This window comes from Thermobia domestica, chromosome 9 (assembly GCF_964235325.1).
Source record: "Thermobia domestica chromosome 9, izTheDome1.hap1.1, whole genome shotgun sequence".
Taxonomy (NCBI): domain Eukaryota; kingdom Metazoa; phylum Arthropoda; class Insecta; order Zygentoma; family Lepismatidae; genus Thermobia; species Thermobia domestica.
The window spans coordinates 31,884,625-31,910,385 of NC_137462.1; the positions used below are offsets into that span (position 1 = coordinate 31,884,625).

At 33.4% G+C, this 25,761-nt stretch overlaps 1 protein-coding gene across 1 annotated transcript in view; it reads left to right on the forward strand.

Annotated features, from left to right (window-relative positions):
* The window catches only part of LOC145694526 (sodium- and chloride-dependent GABA transporter 1-like), a 126,098-nt gene extending 104,942 nt beyond the window's left edge, over positions 1–21,156 (forward strand). The window contains exons 10-12 of the mRNA XM_081770841.1: positions 374–577; positions 13,528–13,698; positions 20,301–21,156. Coding sequence (XP_081626967.1) covers positions 374–577; positions 13,528–13,698; positions 20,301–20,429 — 504 coding nt within the window. The 3' untranslated portion in view covers positions 20,430–21,156. The remainder of the gene's footprint in view (positions 1–373; positions 578–13,527; positions 13,699–20,300) is intronic.
* Positions 21,157–25,761: the final 4,605 nt, after the last annotated feature.

The following is a 25,761-nucleotide window of genomic DNA, read 5'->3' on the forward strand; positions in this document are numbered from 1 at the left end:
ATTTTTATTTTTGGGAATGGGAATATTAAGAAAATTTAAAGAAATGCTCCTTAGACAATGTTATAAAAACTTTAAATTTAAAGTTTGGTCGTGACACGTAGAACGCTGTGGCTTCTAGGCTAGGCGAGTAAACATATGTATTTACATTGGGACAAACAGACTTACAGGCATCCAAAAACTAGTTTTTCTGTATGTAGGGACCACGTGTAAGCCTGTTGAAATTTCGAATTCGGTATTTCCAAGATCAATGTATTAGTTAGATTTTGTCTTACAAATATTATAATTAATTAATTAATTAATTTTAAAAAAATGTTCTAAAGTATTTCACTGATGCAAACTTACAGTTATATGTATTTTTTTTTTTTCATGAAAGGGTGGAGCCTACATCTTCCAGCTGATGGATTTCTACTCTGCCAGTGGTATGTCTCTTCTGTGGGTGATATTTTTCCAGACAATTTCCATATCATGGATATTTGGAGCGAACAAATTCTGCGATTGCATTTTTCAAATGACAGGCCACAGGCCTGGTATATTTTGGTCTGTGTGCTGGGTGTATTTAGCACCTATAGTCATGTTGGTAAGTTTCTATAGAATCTCAAAGAAACAAACACCTATTCTTTTTGCTTTCTCTGATTCTTTTAAAAAATCTGTCATAGTGATTGTTCGTTAATTTAATAATTAGCACCAACACCATAGTTTTAGAGATTATTCTAAAATTTAAGTATCGCAAATTTATATTGTTTTATTCTCAGGGTGTTAATGAACTATACCGACAAACTGTAAGAGGTGATTCCTCACATCAAAATAAGAGAAAAAGTTCATATGGACCTATGGCGGAAAGTGCATAGTTTCAGAGCTAGGGCTGTCCAAAGTCGCGAAAGGGCAAAATTTCAACAGATCCTATTTTGAATTCCAGAAACTGTGGATGGTGACCCTTATCAGCGTAAAGGAAGCCACGCATACACAATCCAAAAGTGCATATTTCATCAAGTTTAAATAAATGTACAGGGCATTCCCTACAGGATGTAATTCTCACATATGCTCTCAATAGAGTTTTCAGATATACCTTGATTTCAAGGAGGGTTCAAAGTAGGCAGGAGGTGAGCCTTGACAACAATGGACATCCAATGCTTCGGAGGGAAGTCCGAAGTGTTAGAAACCGGCAGCTTCATGTTTTTCTGTGTTCGGAATAACGTGTGATGCGATGTATTTCATCACGGTATATTTCACGTTTTCTTCACTTATAAGCGTGAAAGAAAACATCGCAGCATGCGTTTTCCCGAGTACAAGAGACCATGCTGCTGACGATCCTTAACACTTCCGACATCGCGCCAAAGGATACCGTGTTCACTGCTATCAAGGCTTATCGTTTGCCTTCTTTGGACCAATCATAAAGTCAGAGCATATCTCAAAATTCGGTTGATGGTATGTCTGGGAATTTCACCTTGTATGAAACACTCTGTACACCCATTGAACATTAATGAAATTTGCATTTTTGGATTGCGGATACGTGACTTCCTTTACGCTGATAAGGACCACCATTCACAGTTTCTCGAATTCGAAATAGGGCTTTTTGAAATTTGGACAGCCCTAGTTCTGAAACTAAGCACTTTTCCCCACAGGTCCATATGAACTTTTTCTCTTATTTTGCTGTAAGGAATCGCCTCTTACAGTTTGTCGGCATAGTTCATTAACACCCTGTGTATATATAACACTTAAACTAGTATTATTACCAAATAAAAATTTAAGAAAATAACTTAATTGCACCTAATTTATAAAAAGACAATAACAAAGATCTTATTTACACAGGGTGTTGTAAAAGTTTGCCACAATATTTTGGGGAAAAGGTTTTTCACATCAAAATAAGAAAAAAAGTTCATATGAACCTGTAGTTGGAAATGCATGGTTTTATAGTTATAGAGTGCCGAAAACGTAAAAAAAAAAAAAAAAAAAAAAAAAAAAAAAAAACTTTAAGGTTAGTGTAAAGGGACAAGTTTTGCCGATAGATGTCACTACAATCTTCATATCTCTCCCATTTATTTTTTTTTTACCTTTCACGAAAATTTTCAATTTCTTTTACAAATTTCAACCTAGAGAGTTCAAATTTTTAGAGAAGGAACTTCATAACCTATCAAAGGGAACAATCCGTGCCGATTTTTTTTTTTATTTAGAATGTTCTTTATTGTTGAAACAGTTCGATTGTTAAAGATTTAGATACCCATTTCAACAATCAAGCAATTTCAACAATGAACAAAATTCTAAAATAAAAAAAATCGGCACGGATTATTGCCTTCGATAGATTATGAAGTTCCTTTTCTAAAAATTTGAAGTCTCTAGGTTAAAATTTGTAAAGGAAATCGTGAATTTTCGTGAAAGGTAAAAAGTATATGGGAGAGATACGAAGACTGTAGTGCCATCTATCGGCAGGACTTGTCTCTTTAAACCAACCTTAAAGGCCCATAGTTCCAGTATAGGACCGACTGTAGTTGGGTCAAGACATCACTGAGGAACTAGTATGTGAACTATCCAAATATCCATCTTTTAGAACTTCCGGTTCTTGCACAATCATTTTTAGAGAGGCTGTTTGGAGGTACTTGATCATTCTCTACCTATTACTCTAAAAATTGGTGTGCAAGTATTGGAGCATTTTTAAACATGGATATTTAGATAGTTCACATAACAGTTCCTCAGTGATGTCTTGACCCAACTACGATAGGTCCTATAGTTTTTGATGTGAGAAATCTGTTCCCAAAATATGGTGACACATTGTTGTAACACCCTGTATATCTCATCTGATGACAGATTATCGTAGATAAACAAAAGACAATCGGAAAATGCTGTCAAGAATGTGAGATGTATCTGACTTCTCTTGTGTGATGAAGCAATCAGTCTGCTTGCCGAAGATGAAGGTAAAGGAACGTGATAGTTAGGTTTCTCAGGTCAAAGTGCTTGGTCGGTAAATTTTTATTTATTTATTATTTAAGTTTATGTTTGTTATGCTTCAGTGATTAATTATAGAATCCAAAATGAATTTAAACTACCTCTGTATAACTAATAACAAAAGTTCAATATTTAGTTTAGCATACAAATAACAGTCCAGTTGCAGATGTTTCACCGGTAAATTTTCACTATCACTAGCGCGTATTTTTTTTTTTTTTTTTTTTTTTTTAAGATTTATGTTGCTTGAAAAACTACATGTTCGAATATTTACGTTTCTCGAAGATGATTTATCAAAATGTAGTTTCTCGAACATGTAATGTCTTTAGGAAAATATGCACTGATGATGATGACAATTTTCATTGAAACGTGTTCAATTGAATTGTTGCTCAAATGCTCAGGTGTGTGTTTAACTTTCGTTATTATGATATCCACTCTATTGCTTAATTAAGGTATGCGTCTCTATTAATTCAATTTTTATATTGTAATAAAGAATAATTTGTGAATTTCACTTTCTATATTCTTACTTGACTCATGAAGATAAAGTGGTTGATTTCGTAGTGAGATTTTGCAGACTTTTGAAATCGGAAGTGAATTTGTTACTTTTAGCACCCTAGCACCCATGAAGTGTCCCAGTTGTAATACTTCTGTTTGTTTCTGAAGGGAAAAAAAAATCAGATTTTCCGATGTGTTTGCTGTAATTAAGAAGTTACTCTCCTAAGATACTGGTAGAAACGAGGAAAATATTAAAATTGAACTTTTGCATGTTCAGTATAAGATAGCTAATAATACTTGGGTAAAGTAGGACTCCTAATCAATCCTTTTGGCACAAAAAAAAAAGTTATTCCTATCTCATTTCGTCGTTTTCTTTTTGTTTCTGTTGCTAAATTTTATTTTAACCAATTCTGTGATGTTTTGAATTTGTAGTCGACTTCTCTGCTAAGCCAAAAAGTTATTTATTTACGCTTTCGATACACAACATTTACTAATTCAAATACATCGAGAGCATCCTGATTTTACATAAGAAAAATACAAAAAAAACTACAATTTGTGTATAGTAAAATTACATCCAACTTGTGAGTATCTATCGAACTCTCCTTCGAAATAATTTTTCAAATTCATTTTGATTAGACATATGGTATTTTGAAAATTTCAAAAGTTTTGGAGAGCAAATGATATCTCTAATTTCTAATTCATAATTGGGGACGTAGTAACTAACAACAATTTTATTTTTTTGCTTATACATCTTACCACTTTTAAGTTCGATAGGAAATTTTACATCAAAGTTCGGAGAGAATGAACATCAAGGTCGCAATATACACATACCTCTTTAGCACGCTTATTTCAGGTAAAACTGAACATGTCGATTTTTGGTTTTATAGAAGAGCAATCAAACTCACATTATTTTGTAACTTTGAAGTTGACGCAAAAAAAAAATGGCTACGAAGTCGGAACATTACAAAAATCCAGTTAAAGTTAACTTTAACTATAAAAAGATAAGAAAATATCAAGTGATATCCAGGCAGATACTCTTGCAGCAAAGAACGGGTTAGAAATTTCTTTGTACCCAGGAATTTCTCGCAGTTTCAAGTGTCCCTGGAAAAGTACAATTTTAATATCACCATTGTTTTCCAAAAGAACATAGAAAAAATCACTTATCGGTTACAACAAATACCTCGTAGTGTCAAATCTCTAGTCAAGCGTTTGCAAATCAGAAGGCAGTTACAACTAGTTTTACATAGACATGAAGAAAAGTAACATTATAACTAGTTTCAAAGAATACAACATGAATATTGAAAACAATACACAGTTCATATTTCTTCTTTCAAAATACTTTCATAAGTCAATCTTCAAAGTAGGTTAGCTCACTTCATACGGTAAACAATAATATAGAAAGAGAAATTCAAGATCCATTCTGCATTACAATACATAAACTTAAGTTAATACAATTATAACATTCATTACTAACAAAGCACGATAGTTTAAATAAAATTTGGGATTCCATTATTGAAGCACAAAAAATAGAAAGAAAATAAACAACAAATTGAAAATTTACGATCAAGTACTTTTAAGAGGGAGAAGAAGTGCGCCACAGCGGCCGGAATATTGGTGTTCAATTTAACATGGGATCTCAACCATTTTTTAGGCAAATCATGGTTTCATTTCGTTCTTTCGCAAAAATGTCTCAATAGCTCACTCAATATGATGCATCTCATTTTAAAGGTGCAATTTGAACGCTGTGCGTGATATTTTCTTCTTATAAATACAGATAATTATAATCCAAATTCCCATAAGAAAATGATCAAAATTAGAGGGAAAAGTCTTCTGTTTTTTTACAGTAAGGAAAAGAGCTAAAAACTTCGGACTTTTTTGAAAATGGAGTACTATCTTTGTACTTGTGCGCTACTGTACTATTTTTTCGCTGTTTCCAAAGACATTCATTACACAATCGATGAGAAATTATATCCTTTATTATTGAATCTACAGAAATCAGAAATCAGATTTTTTCGTGTTCACGTACTTGGCCGTCTAACTGCTAGATGGCACTATAGTCATTCCTCATCCCACTTTCCTTCTCAGCGGGAGCAAGTCCTTTTGAAAACCTACTTTGAACTTCTTAACAGGGGCGGGAGGAAGGAAGTCGTTGTGAAGAACGGGAATTTCAAACACGAGGAATGGCAAAACTTATGACCTCTTTAGTTGATGGTTTCTGTTTCAGCAGTACAGTGTATTTGTAGATGGTTTCTATGAGAAGAAGTAATTTGTGTTTGTAGCGATAAAGTCAACCTTTCGACAGAGATTTGTGAAGGAGAAGCCGAACCAAAGTCTTCGTTTATCTATTCCAAGAAAGAAATGAAAACTTCCTGCAGGACTGAGAATATACATACAAGAGAAAAGATAAAATACAATATTATAATCTTATTATAATAATCGAGTAGATTAATCCCCGAAATATTCTTTGTTTACCTGTCAAAAAATCAAGAATAATATAAAGCTCTTTCATCAGCTTCCATCGTACAACATACTAAACACAAACATTATATATATATATATATATATATATATATATATATATATACAGGGTGTTTCAGATAAAACGTCCAGTGCTTATAAATCCGAAACGGCTGAGAATAAAAAGATGAAACAAAAACTGAGATAGGAAAATATCATACGGCGCATCACATGTTGTTGTTGTGGTGACCCCCAGGGCCCTCCTTTAAGGAGGCCAAGGGGCCAACTTCAAATTTTCAAATAGGAACATGTATTGAATCATACCTCATTCAATAGTACTTGAAAAACGAAACAACTTTTGTAGGAAACAATTTTCGATTTAGGCCACCGTTTTTAAATGGCCGCAAAAAGTGGGTCCTATATCAGATAAAACGTCCAGTGCTTATAAATCCGAAATGGCTGAGAATAAAAAGATGAAACAAAAACTGAGATAGGAAAATGTCATAGGGCGCATATCATGGTGTTGTCGTGGAGACCCACAGGGCCCTCCTTCAAGGGGGCCCAGGGGCCAACTTCAAATTTTCAAATGGGAACATGTATTGAATCATACCTCATTCAATAGTACTTGAAATACGAAACAACTTTTGTATGAAACAATTTTCGATTTGGGCCACCGTTTTCAAAATGGCCGCAAAAAGTCCTGTATCAGTTTGAAGTTGGCACCTGGGCCCCCTTCAAGGAGTTTCCTGAGGGTCATCACAACAACACCACTTGATATGCTTTATCATCGTTTCTATCTCAGTTTTTGTTTCATCTCTCTATTCTCAGCCGTTTCTGATTTAGGCCTATAAGCACTGGACGTTTTATCTGATACAGGACCCACTTTTTGCGTCCATTTTGAACACGGTGGCCCAAATCGAAAATCGTTTCCTACAAAAGTTGTTTCGTTTTTCAAGTACTATTAAATGAGGTATGATTCAATACGTGTTCCCATTTGAAAATTTGAAGTTGGCCCCTGGGCCCCCTTGAAGGAGGGCCCTGGGGGTCACCACAACAACACCATGTGATGCGCCCTATGAATTTTCCTATCTCAGTTTTTGTTTCATCTTTTTATTCTCAGCCGTTTCGGATTTATAAGCACTGGACGTTTTATCTGATATAGGACCCCCTTTTTGCGGCCATTTAAAAACGGTGGCCTAAATCGAAAATTGTTTCCTACAAAAGTTGTTTCGTTTTTCAAGTACTATTGAATGAGGTATGATTCAATACATGTTCTTATTTGAAAATTTGAAGTTGGCCCCTGGGCCCCCTTGAAGGAGGGCCCTGGGGGTCACCACAACAACACCATGTGATGCGCCCTATGAATTTTCCTATTTCAGTTTTTGTTTCATCTTTCTATTCTCAGCCGTTTCGGATTTATAAGCACTGGACGTTTTATCTGAAACACCCTGTATATAGTGGCGGATCCAGGATATGATCAAGGGAGGAGCTAAACCATAGTTTGTCTCTTTATCCAGAGTAAACAGGATTGAAGCCCATTTTATCCAGTGTATACCTGAACGTCAAGGGGGGGGGGGCTATAGCCTCTATAGCCACCCTTGGATCCGCGCCTGTATGTGTATACTGTTTACAGTGCCGGATTTACGTATAAGCTAAACAAGCTATAGCTTAGGGCCCTGCTCTCTTGGGGCCCAAAAATCTAAAGAAAAACTGGATATACATTTCTAAAATATAAGAAAATTAAAAAAATAAAATAAAATGTATATATACGTAGCAACAATGCTTCCTGCTGTGTAGCCTACGTTCATGTAATTAATGGGGCTCCTTCTGCTAGTCTGCTTCCTAAATTATCTCTAGTTTGTTCATTTCTGTATGTAGGGTGCCTATGTTCATCTGGACACATAAAGGACCCCATTACCTTAAACAGCTTGGGGCCCCACTAAACCTAAACCCGACTCTGACTATCTAGTTATGCATGTTTGCTCCCTCTCTTTTCGAAGCAGTGTTTCTTTGATATTGCTTCCAATTCCGGCAGGTTTTACCAAGGGGGGAAGAGTCCTTACTCATTCCAGACATTCAAACTAGGGACTGGACTACTTGCTTCCAACATTCTGTCCCCCATGTATCCCGGTCTGAATCAATTGCCTAAAGCCCATAAAACATTCAAATTCAAATGTAGATGTTGTTCATCAGTGTCGACACCAAAATATTTCTCAATCAACGGTAGGGGTGTTTGGTATCCTCAATCTGTCTCCCTCTTATTAGCGGAGAAATACTCTATATTCGGTAGTAATTTTTATATATAAAAAAAAGTACTGTTTAATGTATCGCATAGGAAACTAAATTTTAATATACCCTAGTAGTATAGAAACGCACCATACGGTACCTTACCAAAATAAACATCCTATGCCAAGGATGCAAACATTAACAATAATATTAGGAAAACATACTAATAAACATTTTAAAGACATTCTTTCATTAATCAAGTCGCACTTAAAAGTAAAAAAACAATTTTGGTTATGCGTGACTTAAAAAAAAATAAATGGGATGCGCTCTAATATAGGCTTACATACATTTACTTTATAAATTCTTAAAACGACGCGCCCCATTCTTTTTATTTAGGCTTGCATAAATAAATTTTTTTTAACTTTTTAGTGCGAATTGATTAACAAAAGAATGTCTTTAAAAGGTGTTTTATCATTTTTTTATTCGTTGGACATATTTTCCAAATCCTAAAGTGATATGCAACCAGGGAAATAAGGGCTGGTTAAAGGCTAGTATTTATTTTAGGATAAAATAGTTGAAAATAAAAACATATTAAAATTTGCTTTTAAAATAAATAGATATATTGCAAAGTATGAAAGTAAAAATGAAATATTGTATTGTCGCCGGACTTACGTCGCTCTGTGACAGTTCTTAGTTCTATGACGTCAGGAAATAAGTTCAATGTATACGAACACTTATTCAATGTTTGAAACAAACACCTGTTACGTCCTTGTACACTCATCTCCAAAATGAATGTCGCATATCTATAACTGTCTTCATGTAAGAATATAATGTAATACTGATTTTGCTGGGTACTTTTAATACTGATACTATGTGTATAATCGGGAAATGTATATATGGTAAATTTCATAGGAAAATATTTATAAATACGAAAATTAGAATGAGTAAATCATAATGTTGCTAAATGGACACGAAAGTTTTATTTTCGTTTTATTGTTCTTATTTACTCCTCTTTTGACATGAAATTTGCAATTTGCATACATGTCTCTGCCGATTGTACACATACTAACATTATAAGAAATACCGGGTGAATTCGTTATCAAATTATATTCCTACAACAACATATTTATAGACATGCGACAATAATTTTGGACATGAGTGTACCTTCCTGAAGAAGGTGACACATCTTTTAATTCTATTGTTAATGAAGTGGTCTATTTCCCCAAATAAAAACCAATTCCAAGCAGGGCATATGCTCCCTCCTGTCTTTCTAAGCCGGTACCCAAGGCTAAATGTAACATTGCGCCCCTTTCCTGTTGTAATAGGAAAAATTCAGGATGGTCAGCTACTGGTATCGATCCCAGGACCATTCGAATGTGAAGGAGAGACAGAGGGTAAATCTGGTTATCATATTTTGAAAAAAAAAAAAAATAAAGAAATGGATTCCACTGAAAAAGAGTCACATTGCCAATACATTTCAGATCTTTGTCTGGGTTTTCTGCCTTTCAATTCCAAGTTTGTTTTTTTTTTAACCACGAAGGCCCAAAATAAATTAGAATATCGACTCTCCCGTTTATATATATATATATATATATATATATATATATATATATGCAGGGTTCATTTTATATCAGACTCTTCCTGCACTATTCCCGCGTTATTTACCATAGGTAGAATCCTTTGAGAAAGAGACAGGCGATAAGTGCTTTAGTTCTCTATGGTATGTTTGTGACCGTTGTAGATATTTGAGTGACTGACGGCTAATATCATGTTGGTCCCTCTTAGAGTATCTCTGTATTTATTTTTTCTTCAGTTCTGTTTCTCTTTTGGCCAAAAGAAAGGAATTTCACTCCTCTGTCCCATTTACATCCGTAACCATCCCCCTCCTGCGCTGTCCAACTTCGACCACATGCAGGGGAAAACGAAGGAAAAGGAGGGGTGCCATTTGCTTTGACGGCATTTCAGCAACAACCCCATCTGTTGCCAAAATAGGGAAACACTTTGCACTGCGATATCTTCGATTTGTCAAGGTCACTTGACTCCCGCCGGCTCTTAACTGAAGAATTTTAACTGTCCAGTACCATTTCCACCTATTATCTGCAAGACATAGAGATGGTTCACAAGTACCCTCATCGCTTCTCCATCTTTCTAAACAACACCGACAACGTTTGAGAGGTGATTCCTGATACCAAGATAAGACAAAAAGTATAGACTAACCTGGCTGCACAAATGCTTCCTTTCGGAGTTATAGGCTGCCGAAGAAAAGAACTTTAAATATCCATAGCTCCAATACTATTGGGACCTACCGTAGTCGGATCAAGATTTCACTTAGGAACTAGTATGTGACCTATCCAAATATCCGTTTCAGAATCCTGCGGTACTTCCACAACAATTTTTATAGACGTAATTGGTGAGTACTTCAAATTATATGCCCGTAGCCAAACTTCCTCTAAAAAATTGTTGCGTGAGTACCGCAGGATTTTGAAACATGTGTTTTTGAATAGCGCACATACTTGTTCCTAAGTGAAATCTTGATCCGACTACAGTAGGTCCCATAGTATTGGAGATATGGAGCTTTAAAGTTCATTTTTTCATGTTTTCGGCAGCCTATAACTCCGAAATGAAGGATCTCTACACTCAGATTGGTCTATACTTTTTGTCTTATATACAGGGGTAAAAGTGCGGGGGAACGCAGGGGGACGCCGTCCTCCACCTCGAAAAAAATATGTACGGCGTCCCCCTAGTTACTAAAAAAAATACAATGGGCAAAGATAGGCAGGGGGAACGGCGTGGCGTCATGCAGCTACCTACCGCCTACCGTCCCCCACCTTTTCAGATCAACTTATATATATATATATATATATATATATATATATATATATATATATATATATATATATATAGTGAGTTTGAAAAAGAACTCCCTAGTTTTAATGTGTCCTATAATCTGTACAAAGTGACATACACTATCTTAGTTTTGGTGTTTGATTCATCAACTCTCCAAGTTTGGCTCCCCTGCAGTTGGCAGGTCTGCTTGACCTTGAGACGGCACCAGGGCTGATTTATCCCTCTGTTTCCTCAGTTCAGTCCAGGCAGGCGTGGAGTGCAGAGCAACTCAGCAACAATGTGTACTCTACAACAGAAAGCGCAGTGTGTTATTTGGCTTGTGGAAACAGTCAGTTGTAACAGTGCAACGTAATTTTAGACGTCAGTATGGTGGTGAACCACCTACAGCAAAAACTATCCGTCATTGGCTAAAGTTTTTCAACGAAACCGGTAGTGTTTTAAAAGCAAAATCACCAGGTAGACCGAGAACTTCTGAAAATGTTGTTGAACAGATCCGTGTTTTTTGTGTTCGGAGTCCGAAGAAGTCATTGGCCAGACGTAGTCTACAATTAGGAGTGCCTAAAGGTACTGTGTATGATGTTGTGCGTAAAAGACTTAAGTTGCATAAAAGTAAGGTTGGTGAACACGTGGCGAGAAATGTAATATCGTCTCGACGTGTGCAGGGCCACAAATAGATCCCACGTTGAAGTCTACCAACATTAAACAAAACTTGAAGGAATTCTCTTTTATGATATGTACTCATTGATGTAAGTTTTCAGTCATTTTCCAATTAAATTTATACTTTAATCTAGGAAGTTCTTTTTCAAACACCCTGTACATAATAGACAGATAAATATAGATATACCTAAAACTATGTTTGACAATACCAGGTTTGTTTATGTTATTGCCTTTTACAAAAAATGGAGCAGTTGAAAGAAGATTTTTTATTTTTGTTCGATTTATAACAGCTTCCATCTATAGTCATTATGAATATGTAGTATTTTCTCTATTTTCAGTACGATTCCTAGGTAATGTTTCATTAGGTAGAAATGAAACAAATGAAACGAGGTTTGTAATATATTGGTTTTACTTATTAAACAAGAATGATGTACAAATACAAATAGAGTTCTCATTCAATTTAGCAAACAGTAAAGTCAGTGTTACACAAAGAGTATTAAAAAAAAAAAAAAAAGCACGATTAGACCAGGATTCAAATCCGGGATCTTCGGCATGCCGTGTTGATGCGTTCACCACTACGTTACCCAGTCTGCTCCCAAAATAGCCATACACTCTCACGTTCTTGAAGTCTGCGTTCTTTCACTCAAACCACATGGCTTATACCACAATTTACGCGTTGTGCTTGAACAACTCAGTGTCTGGGAACAGACTGGGTAGCGTAGTTGTTAACGCATCGGCACGATATTGTGAAGATCCGAGGTTCGATTCTCAATCCAGTCGTATAGTTTTTAATTCTTTGTGTAACATTGAATTCGCACCAATAGAAAAGTTGAGGGAAGTTAAAAATCGGTTGTTTCTTCAATTCGTTAAGTAAAGACAATATTTTCGACTTCAAACTTACAAGAAAAAATTCAGGTACATTTTTGCCGCACATTTTGTGCGCAGGTAATTTAATGCGAAAGTATGAAAACTACCATTATAATCTCTAAATTATATAGAGTACTTTCTATTATTACAAATCTCTCTCTTCGGTGTGGGAGACCCGGGTTCGATTCCCAGCGGAAGCTCATGTGGCTCGAATTTCACGTTAAGTTGTAGGTCTACGTCTTATATAGCCTCGCTGCTGAAAGGGACGTTAACTGAAAATCAAATCATAGTGGGAACACATTTATTTGATTCATTGCTTTGGAGTTAAACGTTCTGTTACAGCACCAATAATATGAAACATGAACCTACAGTTTAACGTGAGATTCCACTCATGAACTCCCAGTGGAAATTGGACATGTTGTTTGAATTCGATGTAAATCTACGTCTCTTTTAGGCTTGATACTCACAGGTACGTTCAATCTTATCGGTATCAACCGAACTCTCTTTCGAAATAACCTTGCAAATTTACATTAATTAGACAGAAGACATTTTGAAAAGTTCAAAAGTTAGAGAGAACAAATTTAAAATTTGTGAACAATTATCAAAATTTACTACCTAATAATTGAATTTCATGAATATTTAGAAAAGCGGAACACAAGAGAAATTCAAATGAAATTTTTAAAGTTTTACGTCCTACGCATATGCCAGCTAAGTTAAAGGAGACAGTGATGATGAGAAATTAAAGAAATTGTTGAATGAAGAAACAGGAGAACCCCGAGAAAACCCGCGTACACGGTGTTTGTCCACAAAAAAGGTCACTTGGCGCGAGCTGAGAACGAACCAAAGATCCCATGCACCAGAGGTGAACGCTCTACCATTGAGCCATCGCGGCCGGCACAGAGAAATACAAAATGATTATTTATAATACTATAGAATGTCAACAATCACCAAACGACGATAAAATTCATACCTTATTATAATTTAATAACCAGTCTCATCATGATCATTAATATTTATTTCATACCTTCGTTTTTTTTCCAGAGTATATTTATTTTCTACTGTATTCAGTACGAACCAGTTCGATATGGTAATTCCTACGAATATCCGGCTTGGGCTGAAGTAATGGGGATTCTTATGAGTGTATCTTCAATGATATGGGTTCCAGCATATGCTATTTATTATGTGTTTACAACGCCAGGATCTTTCAAAGAGGTAAGTAACCCATTACTAGTACTTTAATTACACAGATAATTCTCGAGCACATCTAACACCTATTAAGAGCCTGCCATACTAAAAATAATACAAAATTTACCATTTTTCTTTTGATTGTTTATTCATAAGTGAAAAGAGATAATGAAATACAGCTTACCACAATCATAGATAATGTTATTCTACAACAGAAAATATGAACCTGAAGAATTTTCAGTGTTGCCATCCATAGAAATTACAGTGTTCCTAGAATAACAATTCCCCCAAAATCTAAGTTAAGGCAGCGACTAGACGAACGACCTCAACTGCATTTCCTTACATGTCATGTTGTCTTGAAATCCTGTGAAACTAATTTTTAAATAATATTATTATTTAATTTTAATAACTGTATGTTAAAACTATTTTGTTTATTACAAACTAAATACAACTATTATTTAAAAGTAGTTCACAGGATTCCAAGACAACATGATAGTAATCAAATGCAGTTGAATTCGTTCCTCTAGTCGCTGCCTTAACTTAGATTTTGGGGGAATTGTTATTCTAGCGACACTGTAATTTCAATTGATGGCAACACTAAAAATTCTTAAGTTTCATATTTTTTGTTATAGAATAACATTATCTATGATTGTAGGAAGTAACATTTCTTTATCTCCTTTCACTTTTGAAAAACAAGCAAAAGAAAAATGGTAAATTTTATATTATTTTTCGTATGACAGGCTCTTAATATTTTAACTTGATCTAAAGAGTAAACACAGGCGCTGATTCAAGGAAAAATTTTAGATTAAAGCTCTCTTTCTCTTAAGCCCCAATTTACAAAGTGACACCTATGGCTTGTGGATGGCATTGGAAATAACGTGTAGAAGAGCTCAACAATGACTAGTTAGATGATGCCTCGCTGGAGGAAGAAAATCAAGTAGAAAACGGTCAAATGAGTCCCAACGTACTTCGAGAAACATTCGAAAAAAGTTATTAGAGGATTTAGACGCAGAAAAGCACCTGAAATAGATCTCATTTTGAGATAATGTTTTACAAATAGTAGAAGATTAAGCAAGAAGCGCTCTACGTAAACTAATAAAGGACATTTAATCATCTGGGAAAATGTTGAAATAATGAATAAAACCATCCCCATGAAGAAAATTGTGCAGAAATGTGATAAATATTGAACCTTAAACATTATACGTCTCCAAAATTCTTACGACAATATAGTGTGTCACCGTATAGAAATTAAAATATAAGATAATCCTACCGAATATGAATTTGGATTCAGAAAGAACGGAGAAGCAAGAGAAGCAGTCATTATTGACAATATATTAGAATAAATAAGACAATTTTAATTGCTTTCACAGATATAGAATAAGCGTTTGATAATGTTAATTGAAACATATTTAAAAGCCTTGAAAATTAGAAAAAAAATAGCAGCAGAAGATCATCTTACCAATCTATATATTAAAATGCTAGGTTTACAAATTTGTCTCCAAAGAAAAGTTTGCATATTGGTCTCCAATCCTTTCGAGACTGAGATTTTGAGATCTAATGAGATTTTGAAAACCAGAAGTGCTAGAAACGTGCCGTTTTCACTGGTCGATTCCAAATTTTGTGTAGATTGTCCAGTTCTAATTGAATATTTAAAAAACGTGGCCATTATTTCTTTATTAATTTGTTGGGGGGTACACTGGAAATGTTGAAATTTTAAAGAAGTAAAGCACTATATCCTACGAGTTATACATCCCAACACCACATGGTTGTATGTAGGAGTTGCATACTCATCAGGCATTTGTTTCATGGGCAAATGATAATTAAAAACGAAGGATAACAATTTCTCCAGTCTAAAATGAATCTTTATTGTTTGGAGTGTTTTGTTCAATGAACAAAATATATCACTGACATTATAATTAATTGTGCATGTAATGTATTTGCTTATTATATACTGCATGCAAGAAGAAAGAAAACACTGATTATACGTGAATTAGAAACTCAAACCAGAAGTAGGCTCAAATCTTAGAAACGGTGCGAGATATTGAAAAAAAATCTCCCCTTTATAATACCCTTTGCCGACTTTTATCAAGACATCTTTCACTTGTGTGTGTAAAAATGTTGTGAGGATTGACAAGGAGATTCATGCTCATATATGAATGATGCACTGTGTAGAGAGCGCAGGTTCAGCTAGTTATATAGAAATTAGCTAGCAATTATGAAGATAGAAAATAATTACAAGCAACAAAAATTTTAGGAATGATCCAAAAACAATGCATTAAAAGATTGCGTTCTTGGCCAATAATTAGTTTTTGGATCGGGGGCCACAAAATTTTTGAACGACCCCTAAATTGAGTTTTCGTATTTCTATGGAATAAGCACATTATACTGAGTTAATTGATAGTTTGGGTTTGGCTACACTATATGTAGTTTTCCAGATATAAGACGTACAAGAAAATTTTTGATTGAAATACTGTATATTGGATCTTGGATCAGGGGCCACAAAAATTTTTAACGGCCCCTAAACCAAGTTGTTTTTTTTTTTTTAAACTGAAAAAGCACATTATACAGAGTTAAGTGATGGTTTGGATTTGGCTACACTATATGTAGTTCTTCAAATATAAGGTACAAGAAAATTCTTGGTTGAAATATATTGGATCTTTTGATCCAAAAATAGAAAAAAAATGTAAAACAGTGTGATTTACTCCGCTTACTTTCAATATTTACATAAAGAAATTTTTTAGTCATACTAATGAAATAAAAGTAAATGATATGTTGCGTAACATCATACACTTCGTAGATGACAACAGATTGTGTAACAGAGAATGAGGTAGATCCAGAGACTTCACTAACACATTTGAATGACTTATCACAAGAAAAATGTCACATGAAAATCAATAAAATAAAAACTAAAATAATGGTATGCGCTCGGATAAAACTGAAAAAGACTAAAGTTCGATTAAGTAGGTGATTCAAGTGAAAGAATTACAATAGTAATATATCCCCTTTATTGCGGCTTTAAACGTAGAATACAAAAAATGAAATGAAATCTTTGAGTTTTACGTCCCACGGTTATGCCGGTTAGGCTAAAGAAGACGGTGATGATGAGAGATGAGTGAAATGGTGGAATGAAGAAAGTGGAAGGAAACAGGAGAACCGCGAGAAAACCCACGAGCACGGTATTTGTCCACCACAAAGTTCACTAAGCGGGGCTGGGATCGAGCCCGGGACCCCAAGCATGAGAGGCGAACGCTCTGCCACTGAGCCACCGCGCCCCCCAAACGTAGAATACAATATCACGACTCGTATCTCAAGCGTAAAGTCTGTTGACATCTAAAATCATGTTTCTCGAGGTTAGAAAGCAATTTGTTGAAAGGTTTCACTGTAGTTGATGAAAAACGATAACTAGCTTAGCCATATAATCTTTCTTTTTTCCATGGTACAAATGCTTATTTCAGAGAAGAACGTATGAGGGACATAGACAAAAACAGACTTTCTAACAATAAAAGTAGATAAATAAATCAAACACATCCGCATCATTTATCATCATATCATATGATAATGACACTTCTTATTCGTCCAAAGTTGTTTGAGCTTTCAAAATAACAGCATAAATTTTATTTCTATATTTTAAATTAGTTTTCTTTTGATTTCATCAACTAGGTAAGTTGATTTCAACTGTAAAACTGTTTCGTTGTACCACACAATATACATACATTGATTTTTTTTTCTCGTTTGCCTCAAACGTAATTATATACAAAATTTTAATTATCATGAAATCCAGAATTTAATACATAAAAGTAAGAAAGTAAAAACTAACGTCCAAAGTTATGAAGAAAGGCAGAAAAGGGTCCATCCGGTTTGCCATAAGGACCAGACTGTGTCACGTGATCAGGTAGAAAGTCACGTTGCGTGCTAAATCGAATCTGCAGATTCCAAATCCAGATGTGAGATATTTCAAGCACGTAACCTCCGCGTGGGGCGCCCTAAGTAATTCGAAAAAGATTCAAACAACGTGATTTTTGACAATGTTTCATCCATATTTACCTTACGTGCTATACATCGTTTTTAAGCTCTTAGTTATGTCTTTGCAATAAGCTTTTAATTAGCCATCTCCTTATTATAGTTTTTCAGATATGTGGACGAATTCATATTTTATTATTTTATTCATTTGCCATTGACTTTAATGCTCATGTTTCGTGTTTCTTTTACTATGTTCCATCCATTCTAGGACAATTTTGTTTGTGAATTTATAATTTACATAGTCTGTTTTAATTTTATGCTAAATTTCAGCCATCTTCCTCTCTTGATTTTTGAGATATGTGGAGGAATTATTTGTTTTTGTTAATTTTCCATTGACATTAGTGTTAATGTTTTGTGCTTTTTGACTATGTCTCACCCATTTTAGAACAATTTACTTTTGGAATATAGAATCTACATAATCTCTTCTATATTTGAGCTGAATTTCAGTCATCTCCCATAAAGTCTGTTCACATCATTGATAGGTGAATATAGACATTTATATTCTTAAAAACCAGTAACAGAGAGTGAAATAATCATCATAATAAAACAAATGAAAAATTCGAATTCAGCTGGAACGGATGAAATATTTAGCAATTTGATAAAAAAAAAGTTGTTACAAATATTTAGTTAAACCATTCATGTTGTCTCTCAAATGTTTCACTCACCACAAGAAGCTTTCCTGATAAACTAAAAGTTGCTAAAGTTAAACCATTACCCAAAAAAGGTAAACACAATGAAATAGAAAACTATAGACCGATATCATTGCTATCCATTATAGGTAAAATTATCGAAAAAATAATGTTCAATCGGGTAATGGATTTCAGTAATAAATACTCTATTTTATCCAAAACACAACATGGTTTCTTAAAAGGTAAATCCACAGAGACAGCAATTTTTCTTTTTCTTTTTCTAGAAACCTGCATAAAATTGCTGGATGAGAAAGAATTATGTATAGGAATATTTTTCGATCTAACAAAAGCCTTTGATTTAGTAAATCATAATATATTGCTAGAAAAACTTTGTTATTATGATATTAGAAGCTTAGCAAATAAATGGTTTGAATCATCCCTTAAAGATCGGAGGCATGTAACTGAAATCACAGGAATAATTAATAAGTAAAACCAAAAATGCGTATCAAGTGAAGAAATTATTAATCGTGGAGTACCATAGGGATCAATTCTAGGGGCAGTTCTCTTCCTTCTTTATATAAATGATCTTTCTGAAAATATTAGCAGTTCATGTGTGACTTTATATGCAGATGATACAAATATAATACTTAGTGGGAAAAGTGAAAGCGAATTAGCTTCAAAATGCCAAACGGCAATGAACCAACTTTCAAGTTGGATGAATGAAAATGACCTAATTATCAATGCAAATGAAACATGTGCCTTAAATTTTCACAACGGTAAAAGTAATCAAGCCAATACAATAATAAGAATAAATAATAAAACAGTTAAATATGTAGAAACTGTTACCTTCTTCGGTTAAAATATCTAATAATTTCAACTGGGAACCACACATAGAACATGTAAGAAATAAGTTAAGCAAACTGTGTTATGCAATTAGATGTATAAGAGATAAGATTAATGTAAAAACAGCTAAGTGTATATATTACTCAAATTTTCATTCTATAATAAAATATGGCTTGATGTTCTGGGGAAATACACCTAAAAGTCTTGTCGTCTTTAGGCTACAGAAGAAAGTTGTAAGGATACAAGTAGAAGTAGAATGGAATTCTTCTTGCAGAAATGTTTTAATGTTTGAAATAATGTCTCTTCCCTCAATATATTTGTTCGAAATATTAATATATTTGAAAAAAAAAAAAAAACATAGTAGTGAATTTATTGTTAACAAAGATATTCACAGATACAATACAAGAAGTAAAGAAGACATTCACTTGCATACACATAGAACAAATATATACAATAAATCAATTAGATTCTATTATACAATCTACTTCCATCATGTATAAAAAAATCAGGTCTCTATAAATAGCCTTAGAATCAAACTTAAAAAGTATTTTATAGAACAATGCTTTTACTCTGTTGAAGAATTTGTGTAAAATAATTGATATACGTAAAATTGAATGTATATTAAGTAAATAAGTGAATCTATAAGATTCCATATGTATTAATAGTATGTATGTTTATGTATATCGGTATATATATGACTGACATGTCCAATTTCGTTGTATAACGATGAAGGATGCAATAAATTATTATGATTGCAACCGGATAGGACCTTTCAGTGTTTCGTTTAAAATTTTTTTTTTTTTTTTTTTTTTTTTTTTTTTTTTTTTTTTTACAGCGTGCAGAAGGGTGTGAAACGAATCCCAAGGACCTCTCTTAAGAAAAAATTCTGGCAATACATGTTTACTTTATAAAAATTACTTGCTGCACCCAAACCTTGAATTTGCTCACCAACTAACCCAAATCCCACACCATACTTTTTATACAGTTATTTAAAGACTTCATTATATAACACAACAATCCCACAAGTAGCGACATCTGTTGGTATAACTGCTTATTACTAAGAATTAGCATGATGCATTAAGATGTTTGTCATTTGTTATAAGAGTTCTAAACTATACTTTTTTCTTTCAATTTCAGAATATACGAAATGGATTCGTACCAACAATTAACAAATCACGGGGTCATAGACCTCCCATCGCTGAAGCAACTGGGGCCATTCCATTATCTGAGAGTAAAGTAGGACTAATATATGCAAGTCCACACTGAAGACTGATATTTATTCATTATCAGGATTTAAATCTTTTGAATAGTTCACAATTTTAGAACACTTTGATCTAGTCAGAAATGCTTACGTCATATTTTGATAAAACAACATATTTAGTTTTATAAGGTAGCACGGGAAGTAGACCAACTTGTAAAACATAGATTTTAAGTAATTTAATTTGTAGTACTTCAATTATGTATAATGTAATGACAGAAATACATAGTACATAGCTATATTTGATGAATACTTATCGTGAGAAATTATTATTACTTTTTCGTTTGGTGTGGCGTTAGGCACTTGCTATTCTTCTTTGTGTCTGTAAATAGACGTCTAAGTAAAAAAATGAAATAGCGATGCAATTAGAACTTATGCTTCCACGTTAAATCACAGAAACTTAATCGTAATTGTTTATGATGTGTTATAAGTTTTTAAAAAGTGACAACTTTGATTTAGTATCTAATACCTATTGCTGATAGGTTAAACTTACATGAGTTACATATTATATACAGGGTATTTCATGAATGTGTCACATTATTTTGGGAACAGATTCCTTACATGAAAATAAGAAAAAAAAAAAAGTTCATCTGAACCTGTGCTCAAAAGTGTATAGTTTCGGAGTTATAGGGTGCCCAAAACATGAAACAAGTGAACTTTAAAAGCTCCACTACTATGGGACCTACCGTAGTCGGGTCAAGACATCACTGAGGAACTGGTATGTAGACTATCCAAATATGCATGTTTAAGAATGCTCCAGCACTTGCATACCAATTTTTAGAAAGGTAGATGGAGAGTGATCAAGTACTCCCAAACAGCCTCTCTAAAAATGAGTGTGCAAGTACCGGAGGTTCTGAAAGATGGATATTTGGATAGTTCACATACTAGTTCCTCAGTGATGTCTTGACCCGACTACGATCGGTTCTATAGTAGTGAAATTATGGACTTCTAAAGTTAATTTTTTTTTTCACGTTTCGGCACCCCATAACTACGAAACCATGCATTTTCGACCACAGGTACATATGAACTTTTTTCTTATTTTGATATGAGGAATTTGTTCCCAAAATATTGTAAAAAATTTTTGTAACACCCTGTGTGTATATATATATATATCACTTTATGTTGTGCTAAATTTAGCTTTGATACAGTACAAAGAGAAAACTTCTTTGTCTTTTGGATATTATAAAAAACCTGTTGATTAAGCAGAACATAATCAGATCTCTAAAGTCATATATGGAACTTCCAAACAGTTTTGAAGAAAGTAGTAGTGCAAGGCGAATTACTTCTGTCTATTTGGTCTTCAATATTGTACTTCTTCCTGTATGTGTTAATTTTAATCTTCATTGTATTTTATTACTGTAATAGTACATAACATATATAATGTGAACAAATATTCATTGTCTAGACATAACATGAATTGTGTAGAGGAAATGGAAAAGGCTGAAAGTGCCAAAAAAATAAAAAATCGATTTTTTGCATGGAATGTGTTGTAAACGACATCGCCAATAACCTAGAGAAGGTCCAAAGTGCCAGAAAAATTCCTGCTAGTTTCTAGAGCAGTCGCATTTTATACATTTTTAAAGGATAAAGTACAGTTTTAGAAAGTTTTTATTGAATACTGGAAATTTTACTTTGTGGCACTTTCAGCCTTTTCCATTTTCATTACACAATTATGTATGGTCTTTTTAACTTGTAGCAAACATGCAGACTTTGTAAAAATTTACAAAAATATAAAAAGATGTGCTTATAGCATGTAATTACATGCGTACAATAGCCATTTTACAGTATATATATACTCAGTTGTAATTGTTTTCTATTACTGTATCAATATTAATTTTATTTCGTAGTTAACTTGAAAATTGTTAATATTATAAATCTGTTAGTTAATTATTTTCAAAATAACTGTAATATATTTCAATTTCTACTATAAAGTAAATACTTACTTGATAGTACAAAATATTAGAAGCTTTTACCCGCATTAAATCGAAGTCTACATAGTACATAATAACCTGAAAGACCTCCACAGAAACATTTAATATTCAGAATCTACCATACGAATATTTGGCACCTTTATTTTTCTGTAGTAAGTAAACAAATATATTACAACTGTGATGTAACTAAATTAACTTATGTGAAAGTGAGCAATCCCACACTATATAAAAATAATGATACAAGAATGCAATTATTAATTTTTACGGTATATGAAATTAATAGCAATTATATTTTAATCGTGTAGAAATACCACTTGATTTTCGTTCTTAGAACTTTGTTGTTCTACCGTCACTTTGAATTTTATTGGAGTTGCTTTGTATAATATGTTAAACATGCTCGAATTAGGTATACTGTCAAGTACAGATTACTTGTCTTGTCTCTTACTTGATAATAAAAGTTTAAATTACTTTAGGAGAGAATCAGTGTAAACTGGTTTTTGTATTATTTTCCTGTATGTTAGTGCTGTTATCATATACCTTCATAATTCAGGATACGTTTCATATTATTACATTTTTGTGTGTACATATATTAGGAGAGATTTCTCTCTCTTTATTCTGTTCCTTTGGAAATTAAATTGTAAAAGTGTGCATTTATATTTCGTGTTCAGCCTATTGTACTATATTGTGACGCTACTAAACAGGCAGAGGAGCATTGCTAAACAAAGTAAAAATTTAACATACGTCATCAGTTAAGACGTTAGAAACTTTTACACTAACCAAATAGTTTGACCGGGATTAAGAAACCAATAAGAATATATATTTTCTATCCCGTGCTTATGCAATCAATGGAAAATTAGATAATACTAGCCTCTATCATAAATAAAGAGCGGAAGTTACGGCAAAATGCCATAAATGCCATATTTTGCCACTTAAAAAAAAACTCTTTGACAAATGCCATTTCTTAAATTAATTGCCATATTTGTAATTTCCTGACTGCTTCTTCTATTTAATTTTTCCTTGCAACGAGAAGTGCATGTCATGTTGCTAACTGATAGAGCAGAACGCATTATCACTCAGTGAGATCAGGAATTTAAGGCTCGTTCGCCCCAGGGGTTGAATCACCGTATTATTGACCAACTGAGCCCCACAAATTCCTGGAAAGAATAAAAGGAAGCAGATGCTGCGTTGACAAATGATTTCTTCAGTTAAAAGAATTCAGTCTTGTTTGTTTCTTGGTGCTGTTCTGTGAGTTACTGTTTCTCTCTCACTATGAAGAAGGTTGGGTGTGTTTGATGGCGTAGTAAAAGATGTGTCCAATATTCGCAGTGAAAAAGGTGAAGTTTTGAAGAGAAAGTTGTCCGTCTTGTTAGTGAAAACAGCAACTTGCAGAAAATTAGAAATATATCTAAAGTTTTGGAAGTGAGAGCACGGTTGATGTGGGTTTGGATCCCATTGTTGTTGCGTGCTTTAAATATGCTCCGCTCACATCAGTAGATGTTGAAAGGTCGTTTTCGCGTCTTAAACGAATCTTAACAGACAGGTGACATAACCTTACGCTGGAAATTAAAAAAAAAAAAACTTCTTGTTATTCCATGCAACAAGAAGTAAACTATATGCTGTGTAGTAGGACTGCTTTCCCGAGAGTCAAGGTAGGATTATCTCTGCTCATTTGTTAGACATTTCTTTTTCATAGACGCACACATAAGCTTATTTCTGTTAAGCTTTTTCTGTGCTACAAAAACTGCTAATATTTATGTACTATGTCCCTTCTTTAAAAATTTGACATGTACTGTTTTCTCATAATTCCAAGATCATGAATTAAATTAGTGATACTTGCAATGATTACTTTATTCATCATTATTTTGCTATTAATTTTAATAATCTGCGTAGTTATTAGAGACCAACGATTTTTTTAAAACTAAGACGAAGTCTTTAGCAAAACGAATATGCTCATATCTGCCACATAAAGTGCCATTTTTGAAATTTATTTAATAATTTTTTACAGCAATTCAGGGAATTTGTTTTGCCATTTTGCCTGCCATTTTTGGTGTTTTATTTTGCCATAACTTCCAGTCTTTAATCATAAATTATGTAGATACAGTATTTGTTGAAGAAAACAAAATTGGCGAAAGATGGTCCTATCTTCTTATATATGTGTGTATTTGCAAATATGAAGGTGTTTTCTGTATATTAGAACGGGTGTACGTATATATTTTTCGTATCTATAGGTTAAGAATATTTACTGTTTCATACTTACTTCATCCTCTACTGGTTGGGTTTAAAGTCAACTGTATTTGTCTAATTTAAGCTAGGATTTTAATTCTCAATATAACATACGGTACCTTTGAATCGTATATTTAAATTAAATGAAATAATGTAAAATATATTGAATATTTTCGTGAAGAAGTACGCCATAGATTTAGCATGGCAAAACAAATTTTGAGAAGAAAAAAATTACATAAAGCTTGAGTACAGTTTGGTAAATTCAGTTTTGTTTATTAGTGAGATATCTTGAAGATTTAACATTACTCGAAAAGGCTAGTGGAATTAAGAAATTAACTCTAGTAAATTTTCCTAAAAATGTTTGTTCATGTCAGCAACTTAAACAGATTGTCAAAACTTTTAATAAATAGAGAATCAAAGCTCATTTTTCTGGACTTCGCCATTTGCTTAATGCATACCTCACTAAAGGTTTGGAATATTGTAATATTATGTATTGCATTGTACAGATGCAGATAGTAAAGATCACTGCAAACATAAACATAACATATTACCATTTTGTTTCAACATGAATTAGTCTCTGAATCCAACATACAAAACTGTGTTGAATATGTATAGAGATATTGTTTTATTTATTTATTTTTTATCTTCACATATCCACTAATAATATAGTAGTACGTAGTTCATTTGAACCACCCCGATGGAATGGGGAATTTCCTCAGGGGATAATATCAATACCAGTATCATAGGGATACCACAAAATGCAAACGAACTGTGCAATGACAAAGAAGACCAAACCCATTTAAGTAGTTAAGTGTAAATGTGACCAGTCAAGTAACGCCAGTAGTTCCACAAGCATCCTCTTTGATTCATTGTTGATTGCTCCGTATTTATAACGGATGACTACACATTAAATATTTACACGTTGAACATCAGCGCAATTGTACAACTTTTTTTAAACCATGTTTTATTAGTTAGTTCATTGCATTCCAAATGTTTTGTGAGGATTCTGCAACAACCAGATGATAAAGGCGATCACACTGAAATGTCATAGTGTATTTATCTGATTGTTAATATGTACCAAAATTGTAAATGTAAATATTTACACAAAATTCGAAATTGATATTATATACGTATATTATTGACTTGCAACCAGTAGTACATTAAGTGAAAGACTTGAGATGCTTTC